A 17,183-nucleotide genomic window follows, 5' to 3' on the forward strand; every position below is an offset into this window, starting at 1 on the left:
ACGAAGAGATTCCCCTCTTGGCTGCGAGCGGTGGAGTTAAGGGATGCTGAGCAATGAAAGCAAAGCTGCTCCAGAGCGGTGGCACCCAGGCAGGGCCAAGCTGGACGAATGATCCTTGGGTAGCACGGAGCACTGGAACCAGAGAAATGCACTTCAAGGCACTGCAGATGAACACGGTGAGTGATCAGCAGCATTTAATGGCCCAACGCGCTGTGTGGTCTGGAGCTCCCACCATTAATACAGGCAAGAAAGGAGGAACATGGCAGTCGTTAAATAAAACCCCTGTGAAGTGCTTTACAGGAGGTAAAGCCTCAGCAATACTCTACATGCAGTGCTACAAAAGAAGATTCTGTAAAGAACAGGGGAGGTAAAAGGGCAGAGGCAACTTCAGGTCTTCCCGTTCAGCTCAGCACTTGATCGGTCCCCTTCTTCAAGCAGCAGAATGGATTCTGGTTTCAGACAGGAATGGTTTGCTCCTGCTGTTCACGTGGCTGTTGGGGGCTTAACACCAGCGAGAAGCATCTCTTCTGGCCCTCCGTGCCCCTGCCTGCTGTGATCCTTGTGGTCACACAAGCAGCACAAGAAGAAAAGATGATAAAGGAAGCCACTTTTGTGTCTGTTATTTCAGTAATTCATAATCTTCCCCCAGAGCCCCCCAGTAAAGAAAGAAAACCCCCAAACCAGATGCTCATTCCCCTATGGTGTCCCCTGCCAGTCTTCAGATCAGAGAGTATTTTCCCCAGCTATTGCATGTTAGAGGAGGAAGGTGGCCCCTTCCTGCCCACCCGGCGCTTGGAGCCTAATTCTACTCAGGCATTTTGGAAGCTCAGACTTGGGCTGCTCCTCAGCTCCGGCGCAGTCCCGTGATCCCTTTGCATTGTGGAGCACCCCGAGGGCTCTCCAGCGGTGGTTTCCCGGCGTGTGACTAATCCAGCCCCGGCTCTGGGCCGTGCGACGCTGCCAAAGCTCCTCCCAAGGAGCACACCTCCCCAGGCAGAGCCTGCTTTATTGGTCACCGGGAAAGCTAACTGATGATCCTGCTGATGGCTTGCAAGGACGGGAACTCCTCGTCCTCCATATGCAAAGCTTTATGGGTGCCAACGTCCTGCTGGGTCAGCACTTGCTGACACGTCGGGCAGATGGAGCAGTCGAGCTCGGAGTTGGAGTCCGTTTGCCAAACGTTCCTTTTGTTCTTTTTGGGTTTGCTGGAGCTTGGTTTCTCTTTGAGTCTGAAGTCGTTGTGGGCAGAGAGCAGCTCCTGCTGCTTCGCCGTGTCCGGCAACAACACCAGCAGCTCCCTAAAGATCTTCCTGAAGTTCTCCCCAAGCAGCTCCCGGCAACTTCTGTAATACTGGGCTGCAGAAATGAGACCCTTGGGTGGAAACAGAGCTGGATTAATGAGGGGACAGGAAAACCGAAGGCACGGATGTATGAAAGCCCCAGTGGGATTCACCCCTTGCACAGCCCCCGGGGGGCTCCTGCTCACTCACCTGCCTGAACTGCCCCGAGTGAGTTTTAAACTTATTGAACTTGGACTCATCGCTCTGCAGGAATTCCTTAATGGATTGGATGAGCTGGATGTTCCTCTGCTGGAAGTTCTCAGGTATCAGGTACGAGCCGTGACAGGATTTTGGCCTGGAGCTGGGAAGACCAGAAGTGACTCTGACATTGCTTCGTGCCATACAAAGATACAGAACATAATATAGGCTCCTAAGACTGGTTTGTGTTGAAAGGGAGCGTAAAGCTCATCCAGTTCCAGCCCCCTGTCATGGGCAGGGACAGCCTCCACTAGAGCAGCTTGCTCCAAGCACATACACAAGATATATATTACATGGATGGTCTCTTCCATAAGATGCATCCCTTTTCTCCACCCAACTACACATGCAATTGCTGCTGGCAGCACAAAGCTGCCTTAACAGGACAATGAAATGCATCCTGTGGGATTACTGGATCAGATTCCAGCTCTGCCTGGAGACAGTATTGAAAATGCAAGTTTAACACACAGCTTTGAGTAGCAGCTTTGTAAGCGAGGGTCACTAAAAGACGTTGAGCAACAAAGACTGCACCATGACTAAACCCAAACAGATCAATGCAGATGTCTCTATTAAAGGCACACCAATCTTCCCCATGAACTCATCTCTCTACCCCAGCGGAGACCAGCTCCTGGAAAGCTCAGAGCAACGAAGGCATTTAGGGGTCACTGAGGAGAATGGGCTGCAGCTCCTCGCTCCTGGGCCTCAGACGCAGTCACTGGAAAGGCTCAGAAATACCCTGAAGCTGCAGATATTCAGATCTAGAATGGACTCGGGTCTGAGCTGCCCCTTTGTGCAGGTTTTCATCCCCTCAGATCTGCCTCCACACAATGCCTGTGCTTCCCTTTCCACTGCTCTCCTGAATCCAGCCCCCAGCAGCCACAGGACTCCCAATGGGAATCAGGAAGCCTTGGCCTATGTCAGGACCTGCTCTGAATTACTCCCCTCAGAGTGTTTCATGCGTTGTTTGAAGCCCACAGAACAGAACAGAGATGTAATGTGGAAAGCAACTCTACCCCAAAGGATTTCTACTTACTCTTTCAAAGACGTAGTGACAGGTTCAGTGATGTTGGTGGATGGAATAACAGCAAAACCTGGAGGGGGTTTACTAACAGGCACCGACAGTCCTGGAGGTGGAGGAGGATTCTTTAATAGCACCACAGTGTTAAAGCCTAAATGAAAGCAGAAAAGGGGCAGGAAGTTAGAGCACCACCATCTACAATCACCTCCAGTGGGCTGGTGCACTCTCCAGAAGGACTAAGTCCTGCAGGCATCTCTATTGGAAGAAACCTGAAAAGTAGAGGTGGCAATCTGCTGCCTTAACAGCCAGGTCAAGGAGCACTGCCCAGCAGGGAAAATGCTTTAATTATTAATCTACCTTTTCAATAGAAAATAATATCAAAACACCCAAACTCACAATGAAAAGCACTTTTGCACTAGTGAAGTGACTGCAGAAGTCACCCCAGCATGAGGCAGTGTGTGCTGTAGCAGTATCTGCAGAGCAGCAGCAGCATCTCCTGATGGGCTGCTTTCATCAGAACCATTGTAAAAGTCATGTTTGATGCTGTGTTACTCCAGCTCTACATGATTATAGCAAGGGCATTAAATCTCTGCAAGCACAGAAGGAAGCCGACCAAGGAAGCCAAGTGACAAGTGCCAGCAGGCACTGGTCACAGGCACTGAGATGCCCTTTGCCTGCAGGGGCTTCCAACCTCGCTGGTGAAGCAGAGCGGCACAGATGTGTCTGTCATGACTCAGAAAGCAGCGACAGGTAAAGGCTGCTCATGTGTGAGCACTCCCAGAGAGCAGACACCTCAGAGCCTCCCACCATTGCCACTGCTTCACCCATGATTCACAGAGGACATTCAAACTCTTCTACGTCCCCCAGGCTGCCTTTTTTAACTTCAAAGCCTGACCTAGACATGGTGGCAGAGCTGCTCCTCACACAGAGCCAGGAGGAACAGTTTGTGTCTCATCCACATCCCGCACTTCTCTCAGCTACCTCCAAGCAAAGCTCACCGTGCCCTGGAGCGCTTACCTGGTGGTGGGGGCATTCTGGCTGATCCTGAGCTCCCAAGAGCTGGGAAGTCTTCCTGAGGTAAAGGGCATTTGTTAGTCACTGTGGGCTTTTTAAGGCCAGGGGGCTCTTTGGGTGTGCTACAGACCACTAACGGCTTCTCTGAGTGACCATTCACGATGGCTGTGGGTCTGTCAGGGTTGTGAAGAGCACTTGAGGTGTGCTCTGCTTCTGGCAGCTTTTCAGTGGATGCCCTGGGGAAGGCTGTCTCCTGTGACAGGCGTGGGGACGATGGGCTCTGCTTCTCAACCCCCACCTTCTTCTTCTTGCTCACTTTCGTAAAGGTTTGCGAGGTAGAAGCAGCCAGCAAGGACGACACGTCGAACATGGTTGGTGTGTTTCTGATCTCCTGGGTTGTCAGGCCACTACCGCCGTCTTCATCGTCTGACTGCGGGAGTTTATTGCTCTTCTTGCTTCCTTTAGTGCTGTTCAAGGAGGAGGAGGGTTTTTTGGCTATCTGATTTACACAGGGGTTACTAATGGCTTTGACCACACTCTTACTAGAACCATTGTTCCACGCAGATGTAATGTTAGTTACTGTTTTATTGTTAGGCCTCATTTTGGACACCAGAGCTGGAAAATCCTCCTCTTGGAAAGCTGTTTTCTTTGCAGTCGTTGTATAGGTCAAAGACATGCCAGAAGAAATGGTGGGTGCTGCAGAGGATGACAAGCTTGGGAAATCTTCCTCTTTAAGCTTAACCACTGCTGGCTGGGAAGAGCTGTAAGAGAGGAAAAGCATGTCCTGTTACACCAGTGCTGCAGAGACAGCACCACTCCAACAGGCAGCTCCAGACCTCTGCGCCCTTCCTCTGTCACTCAGGGGTGGCACAACTGACCCAGTGTTACAGGACGCAAATATGCTCAGGCTTATGCTTGACCAGTGTCTGGAATGGGTGTTTTCTTGCTGGGACACCAGGACCACGACAGCACACCTCACCTTGACCACAGAGAGCTGTACATACAGGTGCAACTGAGCTGCCACATCCTGCAGAGACACTGCTCTCATCATCACCCCTTTCAGAAGGTGAGGAACCTTAACTCCTTCAAGATAAGCTACAGCTTATCAATGGCTGGAATGGGGAACATGGAGAACTTCCCACCACCAAAAGATCAAGCAACAGCTGCTGGCATTTATGTGGGTGACCAGCACAGAACAGCTCGAGGCAGAAGGGAGCAGGGCAGGGGGGAAGCATTTGTGGTTTAAGTGCTGTGTACAATTACTCTCTCCAGAAGTGCACAACACCAGGAAGTTCCTAAACCTGCTTTCTCCTGGCTGCAGCCTTGCCCAGACTTACCCTTGCAGAGGTCCCACTGCTGAACCGATGGCTGGAAAGTCATCCCGGCTTAAAGCACCGTTAGCAGCTGCTTCTTTTGAAACAGGGACAAAAAGAGCAAAGAGACGTTTTCAACTCAAACCCATTCACTTCGGAGCAGAGGCTATCAATGAACAGCAACAGCAGCATTAACAAGTCCTGTTTTCAGCAGCTGGTGATGTCATTCACGGTGACATTCCAAAGGAACAATTTCAATCTGTGCATCACCACTTCCTTCAATTAAGTGCATTCACCATTATGTCACCCTGTCCTGCCTGCAGCTTTCATGCCACTTAACATGAGCAAAGGGTTCGTGTCAACCAAGTGCTTTGTGAGGGAACCTTCTACAGACCAAGAAGCCAATGCCCCAGCACTCCTGTTCCTCCCCTCTGCCAGCAGTGAGCACTCAGCTGCCTGCATAGGGTCAGGATGTTCATCAGAGCCTCAGTGCTCCACCTGATGGATGCCAATGCTCCTCTGTTTGGAAAGCTGCTCCTTGGAGCAGTCCATCACACCTCTGCTGCACAGATGCCCAAGCTGCTCAGCAATTAGCTCCTGGGCAGTCATTTTATATTGAAACATAACTCATTCCCATTTAGATTTGCCTTAGAATCCAAATCCCATGCTGTGGACTGATAACATGCACACAGCAGAGGTTGGACGGGCCACTGGCAGAGACAACCTTGCCTGTCATCCCCAGCTGAGCTGCACCATTAACCACAGAGCTCTCAGCCCATACTTAGAGCATATAATCTTTAAGTGAAATCCTGGTATAGGAACAACAAACCAGTGGTAAATGCATTGGAGCAACACTAATATCAAAACACCACTGCGTTGTATCTATCTGGGGCAAACTGGACGTGGGTCAAACCAGTTAAAGGTTTGCTTTCACCATAACTTGTTCCCCCCAAAAAAGTAGAAACTCAGCTCAAGCATCACAATAAATGAGTGCTTACGTGCTAGAGCAGGAAATGGCAATTCTTACTATATTGATTTGGATGGAACATCACACACACTGTTGGACATTAACTGCAGCCGAGATTTCTACCCAGCTCCACTTCAAGTATAACCTGCTGCAGGAATCCCAACCCACTTGGAAACTTTCCACCACCACTCCGTGTTGTTGGATTAAGGGTCTGCATAGCTCTATCCACATCCACCAGCTTTAGAGAACCCTGCATGGCATTTCCTGCTTTCACCACGCTGATCTCCAGACCCATCCCGCTGCACAACGTGCTCCACACTAACCTGTGGCATCGTTTGAAGCCTTTGGCACACGTTTGGAGCTGAGCACCTCGGAATCCCTCACGTCCTCCTTTCTACCTCTACTGCTGCTGTCCTCCTTGTCTTCCACCCGTTTTTTCTCTTCTTGCCGTTTAGCTGCCACAGAGGCCCTGACTGCGGCTGCAACGTCTCTGTCCTCCTCCTCCCTGCAGGACAGGGCAGATTTTCTTGGTCAGGCATTAAGCATCACCAAGCAGCTTTGTTTCACTCCAGCTCTCACCTCTCCAGTCAGCTCTGGAGCAGGGTCTGAGAAGGCTCAAACAAGCCCACTGCCTCCAACAAGCCTAGTACCGATGGGTGAGACAGGCAGCACTCACCCCCTGGATTTACAACCTTCTACATGTGCTAATAACAATCCAGGCCAGAAGAAACTGGGGTGAACTGAGAGACGGTACTTGTGGATACCCATCTCTCCCATTCATTTTCAAACATATGAAATCATATTTGTAGGCCACAGTAATTCTCTGAAGCATGGTTTGTCAGGAACTCTTCACACATGCATGATCCACACGTGACACTAACATACAAGTGGTTTGAGATGGACTTTCTCCACCAGTGGAATCACCAGTAACGAGCCAGCCAGAAAAAGAAGGCTAGATGTGTAGTATGTATAAAGCACAAAGTAAATCCACTTGGACCAAGCACGTAGTCAGCACGCAGGCATAGACTGAAAGCTAGTTCTGCTCTCAGCTAAGGATTCAGTAGGGAGGCCCCCGAATTTTGTACTCACTCCCTTCCTACTGGTGCACCCAAACACTGTTAATGGGTAAGCAAAACACACACTGTGCTACTCACCTCTTGTACCTCCAGCTGCCTCTCCTGTTCTGCTGGCTTCCTCGGCCACCCAACCTGGCTGACCTCCCTTGCCTGTTGTACCTGTCAACTTCTTCATAGTCCTCTCCACTTATAACACCTAAACAGATGGGATGGTTGATCACTCTCAGTTATTTCTCTGGGCATAAAAGTTAATAATCTGGGCATTAACTCAGTTATTAATCAGGGCATCACACCCTACCTGAAAAAAGCAGAATTACACCAGTACAAACAAGTCTATCCTGATTTCTTTCTGATGATTAAGCAGTCTCTATAGCCTTCAGGATTGCTGCATTACAATACAGTTTGCATTATATGGATTTATTGTAACCTGTGAGGTGAGTTTTGAGTAATTTTGGTTTTATGCAGCTCTCTATATACAGATCCACAAAGAAGTTATGTATCTATTGATCTCTGCACACCTAAGTGGGTATGCCACTCTGGCCTCATGGTCTACATTCATCACTAAGTTTATGTTAAATGTAACAGGAGTCATTCACATAATTACAAACTGGAGCAGGAAGTCACAAATTTCCCTAAAAATTACGTATCTTCATTAAATCCACAAAAGGGGAAAAAAATTGCAACGATTCAGGTAGGGAGAGACCTCTGGTGTCCTCCGCTCCATCCCCTTGCCCAAAGCAAGGCCAGCTCTGACACAACATGAGATTGCCAAGGGCCCTTCAAGTTCTTCTTCAAGGACCACCTCTGCAACCCCTGAGGGTGCTGTCGCAGGACTTGCCCCCCCTCTTTGTACAGAAACGTTCACCAGATGTCCTTGGAAACCCCTCAAAGCAGTCGAACGAACGTGTTCCCGTCCACCTCATCCCCGCTCACCCTCGTTCCTCCTCTGGTGCCGAGGAGCGTAGTTGAACTGCAGGTCTATCTGCCGGTTCTGCCTGGCCTCTGCCCTGCTCTTGCTGTGGCAGGCTGTTTTGTGAGCTTTGTAGTCTATCTCGGTGCGGAAGGCGTGGGTGAACTGCTCCGTGCTGCACCGGCCCTCCTCGCAAAGGAAGTGCTTCTCACGGAAGTGCTCCCGGAGGTATTCGTAATCACTAGGAAGAGAAGAGGCCGAGTTCAACCTTCCCAACACACCCTACGGATGCTGCATGGCCCCCCTCTTAAAGGTGAAGACAAGTCATGGTGGTTGGCAAGCCGTCAACTACAACCACTTGCGTACAGTCGACACAGACCCTAATACCTGATCCCAGTAGCTAACCTGAACCTACTGGCCGATACTCATCCCATCCAGCTGCACATAAGGGACGTATTTCATACAAGAAAGCTTCTCTCTGGTTTGCACTGAATTGTGGAGCATTAGAGTTAACACGCTAAGCTGCAGATAGCTGCTGCCATGCTGCAAAATGCAGCTTTTTATGTTTAATATTAACACAGACAACTTGAAAACATGAACAGACAGAAAGTGATTGCTGTTGGTTTGAGGAACAGAAGAGACTGCAGCCAACCTGCTCGTGTTCCTGCACTCTGTCTCCAAGCACTTCTTCCCCCCCCAAATCCAAAGCAGATCCAAGGAATTTTCCCTCAGTATTTAAGCTGCAGGAAGAGGAATAAGCTCTAGCACGAACCTGTAGTATTCCTGAGCACCATCGGAGTCACAGAAATGACAAAAATAGTGATCTCTCCTGAGGTGTTTCAGTAACTCGTCGTTATCCAGGTACCGCTCATCACAGAATTTACAGAGGGGGTGCCCGCGGTGGGAGGTGTCATCCGGATCCCCATGGATCCGATGGCGAGCCAGGTCCTTTCGGGAATACCATTTCCGTTCATACGTAAAGATCTGGAGAAATAGATATCTATGTGTTACTTCTTGGGAACAGAGACCTAACTGGAACCAGCTGGGCTGTGCACAACCTCTCTGCTTGCAGGAGAAGAAGATTCCCTTCAGAAGGATGCAATTTGCCAACCAACACCTCAGACTTTCAGGGAATAGGACACAAAACTCAAGTGATAGATCCAGATTAAATCCAACTTGCTTTTCAGTTTGAACACTGGAATCAGACCTGGTTCATCTTTTCCCCTTTCACGTTTCTTCTGCTGTATTAACATAGTGCAGAAAACTAAATTACAATCTCTGATGGGGAAAACTCCTAAATACGTCTTTATGAAGATGCAGTGCTTTGCATATTTGAACTAAAAAAGCCCATAAACCACAAGTGAGCTCTTTTACTTCCCTCACACGGCAACTACCCCAAGATAGCTACATGCAAAGGATAGAGGGAGCAAACCTTGTGTTACCACCCAAGCCAACCTTCTGTCCCTACCAACACACGAGCTATTTTGGTAGGATGGGTTCTGAAGATGCCAGAAAGATCAAGACAGCCTTGAGAACAGAACCTCCTTTATCCCTTGCCTGGACAAGGGCTGGTGACTTGCTCTGCGAAAAGCTTTGCTTGGCTTTGCTCAAGTGTCAGAGCTTCTTTTCAGTGGGAACTTTCTATCTGTGAAAGAAGAATCTCTGCAACACACTGGAATTAAACCAAGTTCTAACACAGTTTGTGAGTTCTCAATGGCAAACGTGTTCTGTCAGCGCTGGCTGCTTCAGCTGCCCATGGAAACACCTCAGCACCTGAGCTCAAAGGACACTGCACCCCAAAGGAGTGGCCTTGCCCTCCCCTGAGCACTTCCCTTGAATTAGCTCCAGTGATTGCAGGACCACAGGAAAGAGGCAAATCAATCCACTGAAAAAGAACCAAGGCCAACCCGATCACTTCTGGTTCCTGTCCCTTCTAGCTCGGCTCCAGCATAAACCAACCATGGCACTGCAGGATAAAGGCACTTCCACAGGTTGGTATTGAATTGGTTTCAAAGAAAACACACAACCCCATGTGTCATGAATTCTAAATATATGCATTCATGCATTAAATTCCCTCCTCCCACACTAAGGAATGCTGACAGCTATTAGACACTGAGGTTACCAGTCCCAGAATTCACTTAGCAGTGGCTGCTGATTTTGTCTGATGTGTAATTCAGAAGTACAAAATCCACTCCAGGTTCCGCTCTAAGTGGAATTCTGACTTGGAGACTGTGAAAAAGTATCACCTGGTGACATAACACCAGCCCTTCCCAGGGAAATTCGGGTGGGACTAAGACAAAGAAGAAAGGATGCTGATGGTGATGGCAAGATGAGCAGTTCTGAGGCTCAACACACATCGTCTTTTCAGCCACTGACAACTCAGCTTTCCTGTAACTGTTTTATCTTCAGCAGGTTGTAAAATACATTTAAAGCAGCCCCTGGTCACGTTCTGTGTGTGCACAGAGACCTCAACTGCAGGCAACAGTGAGTTTCATTTCCCAATCAGGCCAACAAGATACAGGAAATTTGCTCTGACCAAATACATACAACAATGAAATAGAATTATCTTTCATTAAAGCAGTGAGATGGATTCTCATCCTGTCCAGGATCTAACTGTAAATGCCACGTTGACTTTGATCCGAGAAATCAATCCATCACTCCATGGTGCATTCTGCTTCCTGAACTGGCACCAAATACTTCCTTCAGTTACAGTTTTAGCTCCTAAAATTGGGACAAGTGTAAATCTGAACAGGCATCAGATCTCCACCATTAGAGTTGTGATAAAGTCTGCCTACGAGTCAGGATTAACTTCCCACCACACCACTGGGGTTTGGTATTTACATGTGGAGAGGAGCCAGCATCAGAAGGTTTTGAATATGGTTGGGTTTAATTTAACATTCAATGCACTGAGAACCTCCAGGCCTTCTCCATTAATCAGTTTATGGAAGAAGACAGACATGAAACAAAGCAACTGGCCTCATGCAGGCAGACAAAGGAAACTCTGGGTGCTGTTCAGCCATTCCCTTCTTCCCAACCCCAAAGGGACTCCTGCAGAAAGCATCCCTCCTTCCCACATGTTGAACCAGAATTATCTCACCTTTAAGTGTTTAACACAGAGTTTGCAACAGAAGAGCTCATGCTGCTTCCTCATGTGCTGCTCCAGATCTGCAAAGGTGTTGAATGGCTTCACATCTGGACACAAGGAGCATTTGTGCTGCAGCAGCTTCCTAAGGGACAAGAAAGATTGCCTAGAAATGATCCAATTCCCTCTCAGCAACCCCATAGCTGTATCGAAAACCAAATGTTGCCTCAGTGGCAGAGGCTGTGTTTTCACAGCTCCCCAGCAGTCGGTAATGAGGTTAGTGGCCTGCTTATTCCAGGAATACTCTGTCATACAGCAGGAACAGAACAGAACAGAACCAAATTACATAGAGGCTTGAGCAGTAAGAGAAGAGCTGGGTGGTCACAGGGTAAGTAACACACTGGAGTGTGCTGTACTACATCTGTGCAACAAGCCCCTGGCTTAAACTGAAGATCCAGCTGATGCATGCAGCACTCACATCCAATTTAATTACCCTTTCTACTGCCAGAAGCTGAAGAATACAGAGGGGAGAGATGAATAGAAAAGGATGGGGGGAACAAACAAAAACCCCACAGTGATTCCCACCAAGAGCTGAGGTCGCAGCACTGGGCTCAGTGGCAAACCCCATTCCCCTGCACTGGAAGGGGGCTGGAACTGGCTGTGTTTTAAGGCCCCTTCCAACCCAAACCAGCCTGTGCTTCTGGGAGTCTACCTAACAGCAATTCAGGCTTCACTGCTTCCCACAGCAGCCATGCAAGGCATGAAAAGCCTTTCAGCAAGTTTGCTCTTGCTAAAGGAACAAAAAGCAATTTTTGTTGACAGAGCAAGGTGTCAGTGAATCCAACACCCCAGCCCTGAGGAGCTGCTCCCTTTGCCAGCCCTGGAACTGAGCATTCCCACTGACTGAGCCGCTCCAGCCTCTTGTCCCTGTGCTGTGTGTCACCGCCAGCCACTCCAGTCCCACAAAACAAACCCACGCTGTTCTCTATAGCACGCGTTTTCTGCCACGTAATGCAGACCAGAATATGCTGCTGCAGGGACAAGTTACCAGAAGGATGCCAGGACTCACCTGTACAGTGCATAAACATCTCCATCTGTAAAATAAATGTCATATTTCTTCTCATGCTGCAGCTGGTTAAGTGCTATTGTAGAGAAGGACGTGAGCTTCCGTCCGAAGACGACCTGCAGGATAGGCAGACAGGATCAGTGGGAGCACACTGGGGCTGCAGCCTTTGGGGGCTGGATGAACCCCTCAGCACAAACTCTCTTTGTCAAGAACCTGCTGCAGCCTGCAGCTTGGATGGCACCTGCAGAGCTTTGGGTGAGTCCCAGCTGGTTGTCACCACCCCCCAGTTACTGTCAGCAAAGCCACCGTGACAGCTCCTTATCAACTTCCAGCCATGGAGCCAGCTTCCACAAAAGTGGATTGGGCTGGGCTGGGCTTTGGATTTTGAACCACATCAGGAAACACTTTTATGGTTGGTTTTGCTACTACACTTGTGCTGTGAGGAAATACCTTCAACCAATTCAAGCCCTTCTGCAGCAAGCGCTGCCAGGAGCCCCGCACTCAGCTCCCCTCTACCTGCTGGCAGGAGATAACCCACAAACCAACAGCGTGTAAGTGAGGAGTGATGTTACCCAGGGTCTGATGGGGAGAGCACTGCTCCTGCTTCCCTTAACTACCAGGAAAGCAAGAAACAAAACACTACATCACTTCCCAAATTATCTGTACCACTGACACGGTTTAACTCCAGCTGGCAAGTGAGTACCATACCCTTGCACTGGTGAGATGGGGGAGAGGATCAGAAAAGACCCCGTGGGTCGAGGTAAGGACCATGTAATAACCAAAATAAAGACTATAATAAGTGAGATAACAAAAAGAAAGAGCAATCAAAGCCAAGGTGAACAAGTGATGCACAGTACAATTGCTTCCCACCCACTGTCTGATGCCCAGCCAGTCCCCAGGCTGTGATCAGTTGCCCCCAGCCAACTCCCCCCAGTTTCTATACTGGGCCTGATGTGCTATGCTATGGAAATCCCTTCAGTTAGTTCATGTCAGCTGTCCTGGCTCTGCTGCCCTCTGGTTCTTGTGCCCCTCCTCACTGGCAGAGCATGAGCACTGAAAAGTCCTTGGTCAGGGTAAGCAACAACTACACCATCGGTGTGTTATCAGCACTGCTCCCAGACTAAGCCCAAACACAGCACTAGGAATTCCATGAACTCTATCCCAACCAAACCCAGGACAAAACCATACTCCTCCAGAGGGGACCTGCTGGCTCACAGCTGCTCCCACAGACCTCCCACAGCTCAGGTCTCACACTGCAGCCATTACAGCATCTCACCCTTCCTCTGAAGCTGCTGATCTGCTCTGGTGCACGTTCCCACTTTGGGAACTGCTGGCATAGCAGCAGCAGTGCTGACAGAGCTGGAGTTACCTGCAGTAGCTCGGAAAGGCTGAGACATGGATACAGGATGCACCTTTCAGTCCTTACAGTGCCCACTCTAACTCTAGAGATACTTACAACCTTAACAAAAGCATCCAGTTGTACAATACACGTCTAGTTCAGTCTTGTTAAGTCACTCCTCTACCCTTGTTGGGATGAAATACCATGGAACAAGCCTTTTGTGTCTTGTTTTGTGGCGTTCTGAAAAGCTCACTTTACAGCTGGGTCAATTTTAAGTTAACCAAGGCAAAAAAATGCACCCAACTTGCTGAAACATCAAGCTTCAAACACAGGGAATGCAAGTTTCAGTTTGCTGGATAACTGACAACAAAACCTACCTAAGTTCTTTAACCAAACCTCATTTGCAGTTGGAATGGGTTGCTGAGAAGGAGATTTTACCACCAGAATCCAAGACAGTTCCCTACAGCAGTTCCAAGAACAGCCTCACACACCTCCTGACAGATCCTCCCAGCCTGAGCCAAGCATGCAGGAGTTTACAGGTCAACACGCAACCCTTGCTCACGTCACTGCCATGATTATGCATCCCTGAAAGCACCTATTACCATAACAGGTCGATCCTGCTTCCTCCTCCATCCCAGCCTGTGCTCATCTTCATCCTTACATCTCCTTTGGACACTGCTGTGACTTCACCCACTGGGGCCACGCTGCTCTGTACAACACCACCGAGACTCAGTAGTGCTGCTCCTTGCCTCTGCTAACTCTACGCACACTGTGGTGCCTGGTTTTAGGTCCTACAAGTATATTCCGTTCGTTTAACAGCAGTTTTGATGGGGTTTATACACCCCCTGTCTTTGGTTTCTTTCCTTGGGCCAGAGGGTGAGCAGAGAGAACAACGTTAGATCAGCACTCGGAGACAATGGGGATAGAAGAGCAGCACCATCAGAAATAACCTCGCGGTCCATTAGAACAGGACCACTTTAAACAGTTCATAAAGGCGGGGAAAGGTGGCTCAACGACCAGGCTCAGAACACAGCACTATCAAACTCTCAGGATTACCAAGCACCAAGCAGGTTTCAGAATGAAGAGCAAGCTCACTCCTTGCTCTTCATCAGATGAGAGAAGCGGAGCAGCAGCTCCTCAGAGGATGAGCAGGGATAAAACCACTTCCATGAGCATCTTGCTGGACTCAGAGGCTACTTAATGCCCGCAAGCTCAGGCTAAAAACCCCATCGACCCCTCTGGCCTCTGCAAAGGCTGAGGATCTTCAGCCCCTCCAACCTTCTGAACACCACAAGAAGCAGCCAAAGCAAAGAGCTCAGCTGGGGAAGGGTTAAGGGGAAAGCCCCACTCCCCCGATGTATCTGGGTTATTTCCTTTCCTAAGCCACCTCAGTGGGTTTCACTCGGCGCCAGGAACAATCCTTTTACTCCCAAGAGGGTTTGTCACTCCATTACTCCTGCAAAACCAAACCCACACACGAGGATCTGCTTTCACAAACACCCTCAAACTTTCCTTCACTGCCGACGCCTCGGTCCACACCGAGTCACAGCATGGGCGCGACTCCCCTGAAGGAATCCGTCAGGAATGCTGTGCCCCAGGGGAAAACCCCTTTTCCAGCTCAGGCCAACAGGGACGGGAGGCGAGGCAGGAGCCAGCCCTGAACGGACACAACGCGCGTTGTTCCCAGAGCTTAACAGCGAGTCAGGAACCGGGCAGGATGACACACTCACCCGGGATCACGCAACGCCAGCTCCGCAGGGCAAGCCCTCTCAGTACACAACCAAACACCCCCTTTAAACGCTATTTCCTTCATGTTTTACCCCCGACCCTCTCCCGTCCCCTCCGAACGGGCAGGCAGCGATAAACGCAGACGGCTCCGGGCTGTGTACGCTCCCCCCCCCCCGCCCTTCCCGTTCCCCGTTCCCCTCGGAGCGTTCTACAGCTCCCGGTGCCCCGGCTCCACGCCCCCGCTCTCCACAGCGGCCGACCCGGCCCCGGCCCCGGCCCCTGCCCCGGCGGCCTCACCTGAGCCAGCTCCTCCCGGCACACCGCGCAGTACCGCACGCCGCAGAGCGCCCGCATCCGCACGGAGCAGCGGTAGCAGATGGGGTGCTCGCAGCGGCCCAGCGCCACCACGTCCAGCTCCCCGCAGCACAGCACGCACGGCCCCTCCGCCGGGCCCGCCGAGGCGGCCATGGCGGCGCCGACCCGCCGAGGCCTAGGCCCCGCACCGCCTAGCGACAGCGCGGACCATCGAGAGGCACGCCTAGAGCGCCGCTCGCCTCAGCCACCATAGAGACGCGAGCCCGCCGAGCAGCCGGCTTGGGCTCAGCCGCGAGCCTCCACCTAGAGCGGCGCCGCGCTCCCCCCCCACCCCCCCCGGGCCACGCCTCCTGGCGTCACCGCACGTCCGCCAGCGCCGAACCATAGAGCGGCAGGCACTCGACCATAGAGAAGCGGCGCGCGGAGCCGCTCTAGCAGGGTCTCGCTGATCTCCCCCTCAGCGGTAGGCGGACCCCGGGTGCCGCCCGCGGCCGAGCCGTGGCCGGTACAAGGTGCTTTGGAGGCAGGGGATGTGGTGGGGTTGGGGTTCCGGTTCCACAGATGGGCTGGGGGAAAGCCTGTTTCAAAGTGTACCTGAAACTGTGGAAAGTGGGATAGCGAGTCCAGAGGAGGCCACGGAGCTGCTGCGAGGGCTGGAGCAGCTCTGCTCTGGAGCCAGGCTGAGAGAGCTGGGCTGGGGCAGCCTGGAGAAGAGAAGGCTCCTGAAGGGGAGACCTGAGAGCAGCTCCAGTGCCTAAACGGGCTCCAGGAAACCTGGAGAGGGGCTTGGGACAAGGGCCTGTAGGGACAGGCCAAGGGGAATGGCTTTAACCTGCCAGAGGGGAGACTGAGATGAGCTCTTAGGCAGAAGCTCTTCCCTGTGAGGGTGCTGAGGCGCTGGCACAGGGTGCCCAGAGAAGCTGTGGCTGCCCCATCCCTGGCAGTGTTCAAGGCCAGGTTGGACACAGGGGCTTGGAGCAAGCTGCTCTAGTGGAAGGTGTCCCTGCCCGTGGCAGGGGTTGGAGCTGGAGGAGCTCTAAGGTCCCTTCCAACACAAACCATTCCAGGAGTCTGTGATGTTGCACCCATTCGAACAGCACCACAAATGGCCTCTGCTCATGTTGGTACAGTCAGAGCACAACCTGTGCTGCCCGTGGTGATTCACACATCCAGTACCTGCACTGCTCTCCGAGCTTTCAGAGAGAGTGAAGTGGAACCGGAGTTAATCATTGACATATCCCATCAGTTGCGAGGTAAATGCATGTTCCTGCACCCGCTTTGCGGGTTGATTTTGTATTTGAAAGGTCTGTGCGTTGCTGCTGGGGTGGGAGCTGGGAACTGCAACTCCTTAAACAGAAGAGGGTGCTCCAGGAGCATGGAGAACAGCGCTGGCAGCGGCTCAGCAGCCATGTTCCTCTGGAAGTAGAGTGGAAAAGCACAAAAGCTCGTTTGGGGGCAGCACAGAGGAAGAGACGCAGTTTTCCAAACTTTAAGGTCTCCCACCTTTTTCTTTCCCAGATTCCCACTAAATGACCAACGTGGAGCCACTTTCCCTTCCCGGTGTGAAAAAACAGCGCAGATCCCTGTGAAACGCGGAAGTTCTGCTGGATCTACCCAAAACGTCTCCAGAAACACCAGGCTCCTGTTGTGCCACGTCACCACGTGTGTCACCCGCTGAGTAAACATTCCTGGAGTCCTGTCCCCTGAGTCAAGGGTTGCCAGTGTCCCAGGGCTGACAGAATGACCCCATTGTGGGGGGTGCCTCCCGTGACCCACAGAGCTGGTGCTACAGGGTGAGCACAGCAGGATTCCAGCTCACT

The 17,183-nt window shown here is 51.1% G+C and overlaps 1 protein-coding gene across 3 annotated transcripts; it reads right to left on the reverse strand.

Annotated features, from left to right (window-relative positions):
- Positions 1 to 177: 177 nt before the first annotated feature.
- ZNF598 (zinc finger protein 598, E3 ubiquitin ligase) lies at positions 178 to 15,682 on the reverse strand. 3 transcript variants are annotated; one of them, XM_061474113.1, is made up of 12 exons: positions 15,346 to 15,682; positions 11,985 to 12,097; positions 10,931 to 11,060; positions 8,606 to 8,817; positions 7,857 to 8,074; positions 7,002 to 7,119; positions 6,171 to 6,352; positions 4,905 to 4,974; positions 3,571 to 4,328; positions 2,569 to 2,704; positions 1,491 to 1,641; positions 178 to 1,372 (listed from the first exon to the last, which is right to left on the reverse strand). In XM_061474113.1, the coding sequence occupies exons 1-12, from the start codon at positions 15,514 to 15,516 to the stop codon at positions 1,025 to 1,027; spliced, it is 2,607 nt and encodes an 868-aa protein (XP_061330097.1). In that variant the 5' UTR covers positions 15,517 to 15,682; the 3' UTR covers positions 178 to 1,024. The 3 variants fall into 3 exon arrangements, with proteins under 3 accessions (XP_061330097.1, XP_061330098.1, XP_061330096.1); XM_061474114.1 differs by having other exon boundaries at positions 1,491 to 1,635; positions 4,905 to 4,977; XM_061474112.1 differs by having other exon boundaries at positions 4,905 to 4,977.
- Positions 15,683 to 17,183: the final 1,501 nt, after the last annotated feature.

This window comes from Pezoporus flaviventris, unplaced genomic scaffold, assembly GCF_033815535.1.
Source record: "Pezoporus flaviventris isolate CSIRO_AGI_PZ_B2104156 unplaced genomic scaffold, CSIRO_AGI_Pfla_v1 ptg000078l, whole genome shotgun sequence".
Lineage (NCBI taxonomy): Eukaryota > Metazoa > Chordata > Aves > Psittaciformes > Psittacidae > Pezoporus > Pezoporus flaviventris.